The sequence below is a fragment of the Natrix helvetica genome (genome assembly GCF_964273705.1).
Source record: "Natrix helvetica genome assembly, chromosome: 7".
Lineage (NCBI taxonomy): Eukaryota > Metazoa > Chordata > Lepidosauria > Squamata > Natricidae > Natrix > Natrix helvetica.
The window spans coordinates 39,021,272-39,035,389 of record NC_138558.1 but is presented as its reverse complement, the minus strand read 5'-3'; the positions used below and the strand labels follow the sequence as shown (position 1 = coordinate 39,035,389).

The 14,118-nt window shown below is 35.1% G+C and overlaps 1 protein-coding gene across 12 annotated transcripts in view; it reads left to right on the top strand.

Moving 5' to 3' along the window:
- Nucleotides 1-649: 649 nt before the first annotated feature.
- The window catches only part of BLTP1 (bridge-like lipid transfer protein family member 1), a 148,207-nt gene continuing 134,738 nt past the window's right edge, over nucleotides 650-14,118 (top strand). For 6 of the 12 annotated variants that reach the window (XM_081960109.1, XM_081960110.1, XM_081960111.1 and 3 more), the window contains exons 1-3: nucleotides 651-852; nucleotides 12,564-12,690; nucleotides 13,565-13,681. In XM_081960109.1, the coding sequence (XP_081816235.1) occupies nucleotides 12,594-12,690; nucleotides 13,565-13,681 (214 nt within the window). In that variant the 5' untranslated portion in view covers nucleotides 651-852; nucleotides 12,564-12,593. Of the gene's footprint in view, nucleotides 853-945; nucleotides 1,262-12,563; nucleotides 12,691-13,564; nucleotides 13,682-14,118 lie in introns of those variants that run through there. The other 6 variants (XM_081960106.1, XM_081960114.1, XM_081960104.1 and 3 more) reach the window with 3 other exon arrangements.

Sequence of the window (14,118 nt, the reverse complement as noted above, 5' to 3'; positions counted from 1 at the left end):
AGCAATCGCCCGAATTTTTGCAGCTGAGACCCGGCAGCCCCACTGAAAGTAGAAGATCGATCGGAATGAACGTGGGTAACCATATCATGCAATCGCGAGCTGAGGGAGTTGTACTGAATATTATGTATACTGAATATGATACATTTCCAAAGTAGTCAATTTATATATAGTTATCGCCTTTGGGCACGTGGTTGTAAAAGCCTCTTCATACAACGCCCGATCACCTTCTCCCACTTTCGTTTCATTTCTACATTTTCAGTACGGGAAAAAGAGAGAGATTTAATGACCGCGTTGCCGAATGTGGCAAGAGAACATTGCACTTAAGTGTACTGCAACGTTGTTACAATGGGCATATATTTATCGCGGACTAGGATTGAATTTCCCTCAATTCTCCTTCTTCCTTAGACTTCAGTAAACTAGGACTCCTTAATTTCTCTCTTTCAGCCCAGATCCAAAGTTCATTCACACTCCCTGGACGTTGCATAACTTATTTTGCGAGCCAAAGAAGCAAAGTTCTGCGTTTACTCGGAAGTTCGGAGCCTTGGGGAAGTCTACTTTATTTTTCTATCTTCGTCGCATAAAAATTCCACGGAGGCGTCGCTTTCAAGGTTCGCGTATGACGCGATTGGCTAGAGGTCGGCTTTTTGGCCCGCCTTCTGCTTCCGACTGTAGACTGTTACCATTGCTCGGTCAACCCGAGAGTGTTCCTGGGATTGGCAGAATGACATGGGAGGCAGGCTCGGGTGGAGTTTGCCGTTATTCGCAGGCAGCGTCGGTTGGGGAGGAGGCGCCGGGTTCCGGATTCGTAGTAAAGAACCGCAGAGGGATTGGATGTAAACAGTAGACCATGGGGTAAGCCGGGGGAGCTGGGCCGTCTTGCGTGGGCTGCTCTGAGCCGTCTTTCGTGCGCAGCGGCAGGTGGAGCGGCAAAGCCGCCTCCTGGGTTTTCTAGGCTTCGGCCCCGGCCTTTTTCTTACGAGAGAGGCTGCCGGTGGAAGCGAAGAGGAAGATGCCCGGGCTCCGTTCGTCCGAGCGGAGGGGGCGTTGCTGCTGCTCGGAGTCCGGCCGCGACTCTCGCCATCCTCAGCCCTAATTAAAGCCGAGGTGGAAAGAGCCGCGGAGGCGGTGGCGAAGTGGCTGTGGACGCGATGCGGCTGCTCGGGTGCTTTTGCCCTTTGAGATCATGAATCCCGATCGCTCGCCGGGCACTCCCACCCGCTGATCAGGGCGCTGCTTGCACAGGGCGCAGTTGATCGCTCAGGTAGCTCACCTCCTCCTCCTCCTCCTCCGGATTAGTTCGGTGTGCAGCGCTCATTTTATACACGCGATCGTTTGGAAGAGAGGCCGCGCTTGAAAAGACGTGAAGACGGGCCACCCTGGTTTGGGGGAGGGAGGAGGAGAGGGGGGGGAGCAGGCAGACCTTGATAAGGGCTTATTTCTTAAGGGAAACCTTCCGCGTTGTGCTTCTTTCGAAGTCATTTACGGCCTCTGCTCCGTTGGGCATATTCTGGTTGTCTGTTCTACAGTACGTGGTTTCTTCTTGCAATCAAGCGGTCAGACTGAAATCATGCTTTAGGAACATTTCGTTATTGAACTGGGTGCCCTTTGGCTAGTTTTGGACCAGATTTCCCACTTTAAGCACTTGTCAAAGCAGCAAGTTAAAATACCTGATACAGTGGAATATTTCACATGATTTTTGAAAAAGGAAAAAAAATAATCTGAAATGTGAATTTAGCTATGCACCGTGTGTGTGGAATGGTGTGTCTTGGTTTCAGTGAAACACAAGTTAATGGAGAAATGAAAGTTCAACATCTGAGCCTTTTTGGATTCCTGCTATCCATATGAGAGAGCCAGTTTGTTGTAGGGTTAAGCAGGGTGTCCAAACTTGGGAACTTTAAGACTGTGGACTTCAACTCCCAGAATTCCCCAGCCAGCATGGCTGGCTGGGGAATTCTGGGAGTTGAAGTCCACAAGTCTTAAAGTTCCCAAGTTTGGACACCCCTGGGTTAAGGCATCTAGCCTCACCTTACATACAAAACCCAATTGGATGATCTTGAGCCAGTCACTCACAGCCCTGCAAAGGAGGGAATGGCAAACCACTTTTTAAATCTTGCCAAGGAAACTGCAGGGACTTGCCATGCAGAGTCAACACTGCACCCATACAAATAGTATCTATACACATAAGGTAATATTTCACCCAATTGAAGTTACTCCCAGACTCCGCTAATAATTCTATTTCTTGGTTGGTTTCACTTGGACAATTGCATTTAATTGTCTTTTAAAATATTTTCTTATACATTGCCACATGTATATGTTTCTGTCCAGAAAGGTCTTTAAGGTGGCCTGCACTGGAAAATTTTACGAATTTCAAAGCATTAGATAAAACAACTATTGAAAGCGTAACAAAAGGAATAATCAAAGCAGAAGACAATAATCTCACCAGTTTAAACTTAATTGGCATACAAAAAAAAGTTTTGAATGCCATGTTTAAACTGAAACATCATAGCTACTGTATATAGCAATATATTTCAGCCGTGGTATTTTGTTCTTAGGTAACAGAATAAAGCAATATTTTAATTTATTTTCTTTATAGATTAAATTAAATTTATTGTGGCCATGTATCATCATATTTCAAGATTTTCTAGCAAATCAATACATTAGTATAAGGAAAAAATGAATTATGACAAATAATGGAAGATTTTGCTAAATATAATGGTTTAAAAACAAAACAGGTTTTTCTGGTTTAAAATGAAAGTATATTGGACTATAATAAAGTATAGGATAGTAATATCTGGGATATTGTATGTCTTTCAGTTATATCATGGCTACAGATAATTTCATTTGTGACCTTGCAACTTCCCATATATTAGAAGGAAGTAATTGGTCATGTTCTAAAATGTGTAATATAATTGTAGCAGTGTTTCTTCAAAATGTTTATTGGAAATTTTTTATGGCAGGTATGTTTAAGATTGTAGTATATTTTTAGAGTTCATTTACCACGGATACTTGCTTTACTTTGCAGAAAACTCTATTTAATTAAGTGGAATTATTTTGGATAGAATTGGTTCTTCTGCCTCTTTTGAGATAGAATGCATATTGTTTGAGAAAGGTTGTATTGAATTATAATTATAATATACTTCAGAAAGAACTGGCTTCTTTCTACTTGAGGGTAAATTAGGCTTCCATGAATCTGAAGTAGTTGATTCAGTTGCTGATGAAGAACAAGGCTTATTCCACTTCAATTTTTTTAATGTTTACTTTTTTAATATACAAAAGACCTTTGATTATTCAAGGATTATATTATGAAATACAGGTAGTCCTTGACTTATGACCACCATTGAGCCCAAAATTTCTGTTGCTAAGTGAGATATTTGTTAAATGAGTTTTCCCCATTATACAACCTTTCTTGCAATAGTTCTTAAACGTAGTTGTTAAGTTAGTAGCACAGTTGTTAAGTGAACCCCTATTGACTTCTCCATTGACCTTGCTTGTCAGAAGTTTGCAAAGGGTGATCACATGAACCCAGCACACTGCAACCATCATAAATATGAGTCAGTTGCCAAGGTCTGAATTTTGATCACGTGACCAAGGTGCAGCAGCCCGAAGTGTGAAAAATGGTCATAAATTACTTTTTTCAGTGCTATTGTAACTTCAAACAGTCACTAAATGAACAATCATAAATTGAGGATTACTGTATGGTATCTCGTTTAGTTTTAGATTTTATAGTTTTGGACATAGGATTTGGTGTAGGTTGGTGTGGAGATGATTTGATCCACTTTGCTGCTGAAATTGAGAGTAAGATTGGGGAAAAAAGTGTTTTATAATCCTGGTATAGTTTAATGAAGGGGGAATATCTAAAGAAACAAGTATGAGGTTTGGGTTCTTTTTTATTTATGGTTGTAAATTCTGATTTATAAAAAAATCTTGTAACTCACAATTTAGATTAATCCTACACTTTTAACATTGTAGCAAATGTTAGAAATCTGGTTTTTCTGTAGAGCATTTGAGGTTTAATGTCTTTACTATGCTGGACCATTTTTCATTTTTAACATTGCTTTGTGATTTAAATTTTAATTCAATTTTAGTTTTTCTTAACGTTATTGTTGATTTCAATTTATTGTGAAGATGTTATACTATATTAGGTGTCTAAAGTTTGTGAAAGTGAGTTGGCTATAATTTCATAAATATGTTTGGGACAGATTGCGATAGTAGCCTGATAGTAGCAGAGGGAGCATTCATGTCAACTGTAGAAAGATAGACTCAAATATTGGTGTACTAAAAAAGAAAGGGGGTCTATGTGGAATGGGAGCTCATTTCCTGAATATGGTGAAATTATTTTTCTCCAGAAATTTTCATATAAATATAAAAATATGAATTTATTAGTCTTTTTCTTCATCATTATTCCTGCTGAATATTGACACAGTGAAAAGATAAATATTATTCCAAAGTTGCAGAATTATATATCACAGGATTTTAAAAAATCAATGCGGTTCCAAAAACATTGTCATATCACTTTATAGAAAAAGAGAGTGACAATATGTAGTGAGGTTCAGCTGTGGGAAACTAAGAGTCAATAAGGAATTAGATTTGGATTAGTAAGAGTTATTGGGAAAAGGTTAGTTTAATCTCACAACTATTTCAGTAAATACTTTGAGATTCCAAAGAGAAATAAATGTCTGTATACATTTATATATAAGTTCTTTGAAAACAACGGTTGGACACCTTATTATTCTGTGAACCAGCTGCCAGATTGTACTACTGATTTAACTTCCAGCATCTTACAGGGACACTTTGATAGAGTGAGCGATGATGATTAACTTAATACTAAGTTTACTTTAAGAATAATGCTATAGCTCATTAAAATCCAGTTATCTTTACAGTGCTGAATAAGTAAATGATTTAAAGCTTTTCTTTTTGCCTGGTTGCTGCCATAATGGCACTTTTTGCAGCTCTCTGAGGAAAAATAGATCAGGTATGGAATTTCACTGAAGTTCAACTTTAGAACAACAGGAATCATTCAGTCTGTTGAGAGCACGAACGCTTGTTAGAACTATTCACAATGCCTTCAGATCCAAAGTTCATCTCATGCAGATATCTGGTAGATCATCTTAGCATGAAACACTGTGATATTATATGGTTGCCATAGTGCACTTACTGTAGCCAACATTGCAAATGGGTTGAAAAAAAGCAAGAAAAGCTGAATATTTTAAAAGTTTATACAAATGAGTCTCCCCATTAAATCAGCTGCATCTTCTACGTATTGTTTTATTTATGAAATATATATATGCTGCCTTATCTATCACAATTCTGGCTAGCTTACAGAATCTAACAATTAAACAAATCTTAGTACAACTCATAGAAGATTCAAAGTATATTCATAATTTTTCTGGAATCAAAGACAAGCAGAGAGATAGCTGATGCTTAGGGTTGATTGAATAACTTTGGATAATGAAAGTAAATAAAGTTCTGCACAGAGAATATTTCCACATTGGTTAATATTTGAACCACATTGGTTAATACATTTATAAATGAGATTAATTGTTGTTGTTTTTTTGATTTGCACTGTTGGAAAAAGATGGAATTCTTAACCAATATTCTATTTTTTAAAAAATCACATTTGGAGTAAGCTAACAAATTCAACCTACCCCCAGAAAATTTGTAAGCTGTTGAGAGACATTTTGGAGTCAGGCAGAATTAAAATCTAATAAATAAAAATACATTTTCCATAATGTTTTAAAATGTGGTGTATCTTAGTCTTTGCTCATACATATTGGCTTTTCAAGTAGTATCTTTTCCAAGATAACTAACTATTTTCTCTGCTTTCCCTTGCATAGATATGTAGATCTTACCCCCCGTTGAGCTATTTTGATACTGTATGTTCCTGATAGAAAAAGGAAGTAAATGAGGTATGTAAATGCCATGTAGCCTAAAGACTCTTAAAATAATTTCCTTTAGTGCAAATGTAGATTTAATTAATGTAGATTTTAAAAAATTAACCCATGATTTTATTAAGGCTGAAAGTATCTTTATAAATATCATTTTAATCTTATTATATTTGGGCTGCTATGAAAATATTATCATTTTAAGATCTAAAGCAATTTAAAGCAGGTGTAAAACTATAAAATGAATTATACATTCCAGTAAGCCTCAATGTGAACAATTAATGAGTTGTTACTGATTTCTATACTCCAGTTATGTCGGAATCTAATCTCCCAGATTCTTAATTTTATGATTCTCTCTTTGTATAATTTATCCAATTCTTTCCATTATGACTCTAACAGAGTAAAATAAGTTTATTCTTGATCTGTGACATAGTGGAAGGATGCTTGTGTAAGTGAATAATAGAATAGAATTCTTTATTGGCCAACTGTAATCAAACACAAGGAATTTGTTTCCGGTGCATAAACTCACAGTGTACATATAAACAGAAAATAATAAATCATAGGTCATAAAGCATAGCTGCAATCATTAATCATATGTTACAAGCAACAATACAATCAAGATATGAAAAAGATAAAAGGGAGAATGGTTTTAACTTGGGAAGTTCAAAGTTGGATTAGATATTTATGGGAACAGAAGAAAGAATAAACAAGAAACTATATAGCTATCTATTCAGAATTAGGCTAGAAGAAGAAGTGATTAAAGATACAATGTTAAGATGGGCAAAGAACTTTGGCTACAGGATGGAGTTAGAAAAGTGGCAACAATTATGGGAAAGGAACTATAAATTAACCATGCCAACAACTTACAAAGAAAACTTATACAAAATGTTTTATAGATGGCACCTGTCACCGGAGAAATGAGCAAAGATGTTTAAGGACAAGTCAGCGAAATGTTGAAAATGTCAACAAGCAACAGGTTCATATTATCATATGTGGTGGAGATGTGCAGAAGCAAGGAAATATTGGACTAAAATAACAGCATGGCTAGAGAAAATGTTACAACAAGAAATAGAATTTAGACCAGAGACATTTTTATTGGGTATTCTCCCAGAGAAACATAAGAAAGAGGATACCTATTTGATTATACATGTAACTATAGCAGCGAGAATTGTATTTGCCCATAATTGGAAGTTAAATAAGTTACCAACAGATGAAGAGATAATAAAAAATAATAATACTAGATTGTGCAGAGATGAACAGGTTGACATTTAAAATAAAGGATAAAGAAGAATCGGTGTACTTCAAGACATTTTATGATTGGCTAGAGAAAGGAAACTAGAAAAGAAAGTAAGGAGAAGATACAAAAACTAGATGATACACTATTGAATGAGAAAGGGAAAGAGGAGGAAAACAGAAAAGAAAGTACTAAATATATAAGTATATATTCAAGAGTGAGATATAAAGGGAAAAAAACATAGGATAGATTAGCGAAGATAAGGGAATAAGAAATGATACTAAATTATATTTGGGTTTGTGGAAATATCAACCCAAGAAAACATAAACTGAGATTTTCGAGAGACACCTATAACAACAGAAAAAGAAAGGGAGAGAGGAGAGAATGAGAGGAAGAGAAGGGAAGGAAGAAAGAGGTAAGGAGAGGAGGGTGGAAGGGAGAGAAAGGGAAGTAGAGAGGGTAGGAAGGGGAAGGGAAAGAGTAGGAGAAGGGGAGAGGTAAGAGAAGAAGGAAGGGGAAAGAGAAGAGGAAGGAAGAAAATAGAGAAAGGAGAGGGAGAAAAGAAAGGGAAAATAAGGTGGTGTTAAAACAGGCGGAAGGGATGGTAAATAAAGCAACCCAAACTGTATATTATAACCTATTAAACGGAATAACAAATGTATAAGAATGGCAAGTGTAAAGAAGAATAACAATTATGTGAATATACTTATAATGGTATGTAAGAATAAAAAATAAAAAACTTTTAAAAAATGATAAATAATAAGAAAGCAATAGGAGAAAATAGGTAAAATGAGAAGATGAGAAAAAAGACAGTGCTGTGGAAATTAAGTATTCAGTAGAGTGATAGCACGGGGTTGGCGGCAGCGGAAACTAATAGATTTCTTAAGAACATAAAACATATACTATTATATTAGAATTTAATCTAGCATACTGTTTTCAAGAACAATGTTGACAGGAGCTTCAAAATCTCCCTCCCCCCCCCCCCCGGCTCATATTATAAAATCCTAGTTTGATAGGAATTGTGGAAATTGTTTTCTGAATATCCTGCTTAAGTTAATTTGACCTTTCCTGTCTCATGGCAATTCTATTTTCCATGAATTCCCTTATTTTTTAAAATGCTTCCTGAGCTACTGTTGATGGGTATATCTAAAACTGACTTCGATTTTTCATATACCATAATCTTTTATTATAAATAAAAAAGAAATATTCTAATAGATTGTTAGAAATTAATGACATTTCATCTGCATTATTCCAAGCACATTGATAGATTATACTAATCTCAGGAGCTATGCTGCATTGATGAATTAGAATTATTTAAAATTGGTGTAAGAGAGAGTTACTAATTACATAAAAGCTTTTCATTATGTAGAACACAATAAGCTATGGGCAGCTTTGCACAAACTCCCAGCCCACCTGATCAGATTCATTAGGTCACTCTACACCAGGGGTAGTCAACCTTTTTATACCTACCGCCCAATTTTGTATCTCTTGTTAGTAGTAAAATTTTCTAACTGCCCACTGGTTCCACAGTAATGGTGATTTATAAAGTAGGGAAGTCAGTTAAATTAAAAAAAGGAAAGTGCTTCAGTATTGGACAAAACCCCTACAGCCCACCATGAAAGCTGGAACGCCCACTAGTGGGCGGTAGGGACCAGGTTGACTACCACTGCTCTACACCAATCAGGCAACAGTGAGACCACTTTATGGTGACAGAGACTCGTTTACCTGAAGTTGATAATTACTTATTTTATTTTATTTTTTTATTAAAATGTGAACCATGTTAACATGCATTTCAGAGCTGCAACGGTTGAGACCCAACTGTTGATTCTGAAAGCAAGGCTTTGGGAAAACCCAAGGGGTCGCCAATAGACAGAAGATTGCTTCTCATTCAGTCTTGGTGCTGCAACACCTTTTTGAGAGTTAGATCTCCATGTATCTGGAATTGTCACCACCCAAAGAAGAATAAAGTAGGAGTGCATTTTAAGCCCACTTCACTTTTCAGTTTATTAATTCAATAATTCAGGCTCCTCTTAGTGTCTACTGTACTATCACCACCCTAATAGCATATCTAGTATATCCTACTAGAACATGTAAAATTGTAGAAAATGATTAAAGCTACTAAATTCTTGTAAAAGAATATTTTAGAAAGATTTTAGAAATTACAGAATCATAGAAGGAGAAATAGAAAAAAGAGATTACATATGAAAGGAAAAAGTGAAAATAAAAAAATGCAAGAAAACATATTTAAAGAAGCAATTTTCAATCTTTGCTGCAGTAACAAACATAGCAATTACCATTTCCATCCTTCCATATTGCATATTATAGTTCTTTCCCTGCACTAGACTATGTATGCCATAGGATGGTCCTACTAAATTAATATCAACACAGTGGCATTGACTAATACACTATTTTATTAGAGAAGCAATCCCTACCTTTTTGGCACCAGCGGCCGGTTTCGTGGAAGACACTTTTTCTACAGACTTGGGGGGGGGGGGGGAAGGTGGCTTCGGTTTTACTCACTCGCCTGCTGTTTACTTCCAGCTGTGCAGCTGGAGGTAACAGGCCACCTACAAAGCTCTGTGGCTTGGAGGTTGAGGACCCCTGTATTGCAGGAGAAACTTCACAGTCCTACTTTACCTTGTTTGGAACATTAGTATTGTTTCTTGTTTACAAAAGTTTGTGCCATTAAAAATTAAGTTAATATTTCATTTACTATTGGATTCTTGGTGTCTGCTGCAGCAGGCTTTGAAGAAATGAGTACTTAACAATTGATTGTAGCGGGAGACAGGAGCTGATGTCTCAACAGTATGACATGCGATCTAGGAGCTCCGAGATCGCAGTCGGTTTTTTTTGCCGCTGGATGGTCCTTTTGGACCTAAACCGTCCCGAAGAGACGGTGACAGGGAAGAGTATGTCTTGTTGATCTCAGGGACATCGCAAAGTCCCTGATTGATCCAAGGGAATCTCTTCTTGCTGGCGACAAAAGCGCAACCCAAAGCTGCTGAAGTTGGGACAGCTCCGCAACGGAAGGAAAGCGGAAAGAGAAAGTGTGTCCATCTGGTGAGGAAATTTTATTGTTATAAAAGAGACCCCCCCCAAATCAAAGCTAAATTAAACTTGCAAAGAAAAGAAAATAAGCGGCGAAATTAAACTATATTGGACAGTGTGTTATCCTTTTTTTTAAATGGATGGAAGTTTTGCAAATATTTCCTAGGTTTTAAAGTGAAAGTATTGGTTTTCTTCTTCTTTTTTTTAACCTATGGATTAAATCTTTTTCTTTATTTTTATAATATTGGTTTGGATGGTTTTTTTCTCTTTATTTTCCTCCATTTAAGAATTTTGTTTCTTTTAAGCCTGGAATAAAAGAAGATGTAAAAGGAATATAAAGAGGATAGTAATATCAGAGGGAAAAGAAGTTGCACTGCCACTAGGAGGTTGGAGGTTGAGTTCTGGAAATATTGCTTTCTCTTTTTTTTCTTTGATCATTTTGACTTTGCACTTCAAAGGCTTCAGCTTGTTTACAGAAGAGATAAGGGGAAGAGCATGAGTTGTTTATGCAGGTGCTCTTTGGATGCTTGGTAGCTGGAGAGAAGTGAAAACAAAACCTTGTTTTGAAACTAGAGTGGCAGTGTTTACTAGTTGGAAGAATGGCACAGCTCCAAAAAGAAACCATAACATTGCAACAGATTATGTTTGAAATTCAAAAAATATTAGAAACAACAGAGATAATTGAGAAGAGATTGGAAAATATAGATTGTAATGCAGTGAAATTCGATGGAAGAGTTGAAGATATCCAGCAAATGGAAAAAGTGGAGGTAGAGTCCTAAAAAAAATGAACAAAGAGGCAAGATAATTGTGGATACTGACGGTGAACTGAGTGTGGTTGGAGATGGAAAGAGTGGAACATGGAAAGGGAAGATAGATGGAAAATAGCACTACCCTGGATTTCAAGTTATAGAAGAAGAAAAAAAGAGAAGAATTGATGGATTCAAGGAGAGAAACTTTGACAAAAGCACTACTGATAACCAAAGATAAGCTGATTAAAGAAGCTGCCGGAGGGTCTTGAGATTTTACAAGATATGTAAAAAACAAGTTGCGAAGAGAAGTCCACACACATTTGATCATGGAAATAACCAGAAGATTAATTTCACAAATGGCAAAAGACATAAGACTGCACTATTACTGGAAAGACACAGGTTGAGATATGAAAACTAATAACAAAATATTAGTCAAATTTAGTTAAAATTAGAGCATTATGTTAAAAATGAAGTGATAATGGATATAGTTAGATAAATAATTGATAATGATAACAATGTACACACATGTATTGGTTGGATACGAGGAAATTTGGTATAAATTCTAAATGGTGATCATGAAAGGAAGTTTAGAAACTCTGTTATGTATGAAAGCTTATAATATTAAAAAAAGAGTAAGTTAAATTTAGTTAAACTAAGACACCCTCCCCCCCAAAATGAAATGATGATGGATATTGTTAAATAAATGATTGATAATGATAATAATGTAATATTTGTATTGACATGATAAAAGGGAAATTGGATATAAATTGTAAACAGTGATTAAGAAAGGAGGTTTAGAAACTTTGTTATTAAACATAATTAATTTTTATTTAGAAAGTGTTATAAAGATGTAATGTTGCTGGATGATATTGAAAATAGATAATTGAATGCCATTATGTGGTTTTGCTTTAAATTTTGGAATATTTTATATAAAGGGACGTAAAAACAGTTATAGTCATATGAAGATTGAGGTATGATGATAGTAATATATTTAAATATATTTGATTTAAATATATATAACGATATGAATTGTAGGTGATGACTGGAAGGGATGCACAAAAGCTCTTTGTAACCAATTGACACACTTTTTACAATTTGTAATGGAAGATATTTTTGTGGTGTTTGTTGTGCTTTGTTTGTGTTTATTCAAAAATATTTTTTGTAAACAAAACAAAACAATTGATTGTAGCTTTTAATTGAAAAACATATGGTTTTTGGAAGTGATTTTTGTTGGGTATGTCAAGGTCTAAAAGAATGTTTTGACCCCAGTCTTGATCAGAGACTCTTTAACACTTGTATTTTAAAAATGAAAATAAAGATATTTAAATATGAAAGGTGATCACATAATTAATGTAATATGTATTTTAAGTTTAGCAAGGAAATCATTTTTGCCTTGTTACTAACTCTTTTTTACTTGAATAAGCTATCATTCTGTTTCTTGCTTTTTAGTGTATATTCCACTATCACAAAAGCTCTCCCTATGAATCCTACTGAATGAAATAGCATTTCTGTCATCCTATAGATGCTTAAAGGCCATAACATTCATTTTGTGTGTTAATTTTGTGGTTGATCTTTCTTACATATATCTCAAACAAATCACTTCAACAACACTTTTCAAAATGATACTCCATTTGTTTTTTCTCTTTACAGTCATCTAGACCCTGCTGAAATATTCTAAGAATGGACAGAAATATTAATGTTAGCATTGTCCCCAGTATCACTCAGTTGGAAAATTTCCTCACTGAACATAACTCAAATGTTGTTTGGCTCCTTGTTGGTATGTAATGTTTGGTTTGTTAAAAATATTTCTTATGTTTTCAAATATTATATCTAATCTATTTTATCTCATCTGACATTAAATGTTTGGCAGCAGCTATATGTTACATATTTGTTTTAGAAAACATTGATTTTATTCTGGGTAATTTTAAACAGAACTTAATTACTAATCTCAAAACTGGAGTTAGTGGAATGTTAAATACAGTTTCATGTAGCTTCTTAATTTTCCACCTCTAAGTTTATTTAAGTTCATTTTATATCAGCTTGCAATTTAAACATTAAAATACCTTTTGCTTCATATTTTCTCTTTATATACATTTTATTGACTTGTAACAGCTGAAATAATTATATTTATATGAATATAATATACCATTTATTGGATCGTGTATAGTACACAATATAGAACATAGTCAATATGTAGGCAAAAAAAAATTACAGCATTTGAAATGTAGTGTTATCTGCAGTAAATGGTTAGAATAAAGCTTCCGTTAAGGCAGTCAAGCAATTTAAAAAGTATAATTACCAATTAACATTGCTATTCCAAAATAATGCCATGTAGCTGTATGTGGAACTGTTTTATAAAGCTATTTTACGCATGAGATTGGGGCAAGGAGGGGAGATAATGATATGTGTCCTCAGCCACTGTATGCCAGTGGAATTTTAGGAACAGAGCAGCCTTGCAAAATGACTACCGTATGGCTGGTTACAAGAACCCATTTACCATTAAATAATTTGGTAATATTGCTTCCCATTGAGTCTGTGGCAGTCCATATCTCTTTCATTTCCAAAGAGTTTCTGTGTTACAAATGTATAACTTCTGTGTTTTTGAAAAAATAATTTCCATTGCTCTAAATGTATGAATATTTGTTTTGCAGCTACAATTTTGTCCTGTGCCTGGATTATTTACCTAACTTATTACAATTCCCGAAACATTGGTTTCATTTTAACATTGATCCTTAACAGATTACATAAAAATGGCTATATCCATATTGGTAAGTGATCTTGATTTAAATATGAAATGCCAGTATATTCGGAATCACATTCGTAATATTATATTGATAAAAAGTCATCAGTGTTACATATTTTTTACATGTTTTATGTAATATGTTACATATTGATTTCAGCAAGAGAAAAACTTAAATACGTTCAATTATTTTATTATCAGTGTGATGAAAAGATTAATCCCATGCTGAGATTACATTGCAATGGTGAGGTTAATATCTGGACTGCTGTTGCACATGTGAAATGTCTCCTGTATCCTATATATTACGAATTTGGGAATATAAATCAAATATGAACCAAAATATTAATTTCATCCATGGCATTATTTGACTAAACAGGGACTGTGGGGTGTAGTCATGTAATGCATGGACTCTTAGCAAGGCTTTTTACACTGAAGACTTCTCTTGAGTCACTGCACATGCAATAT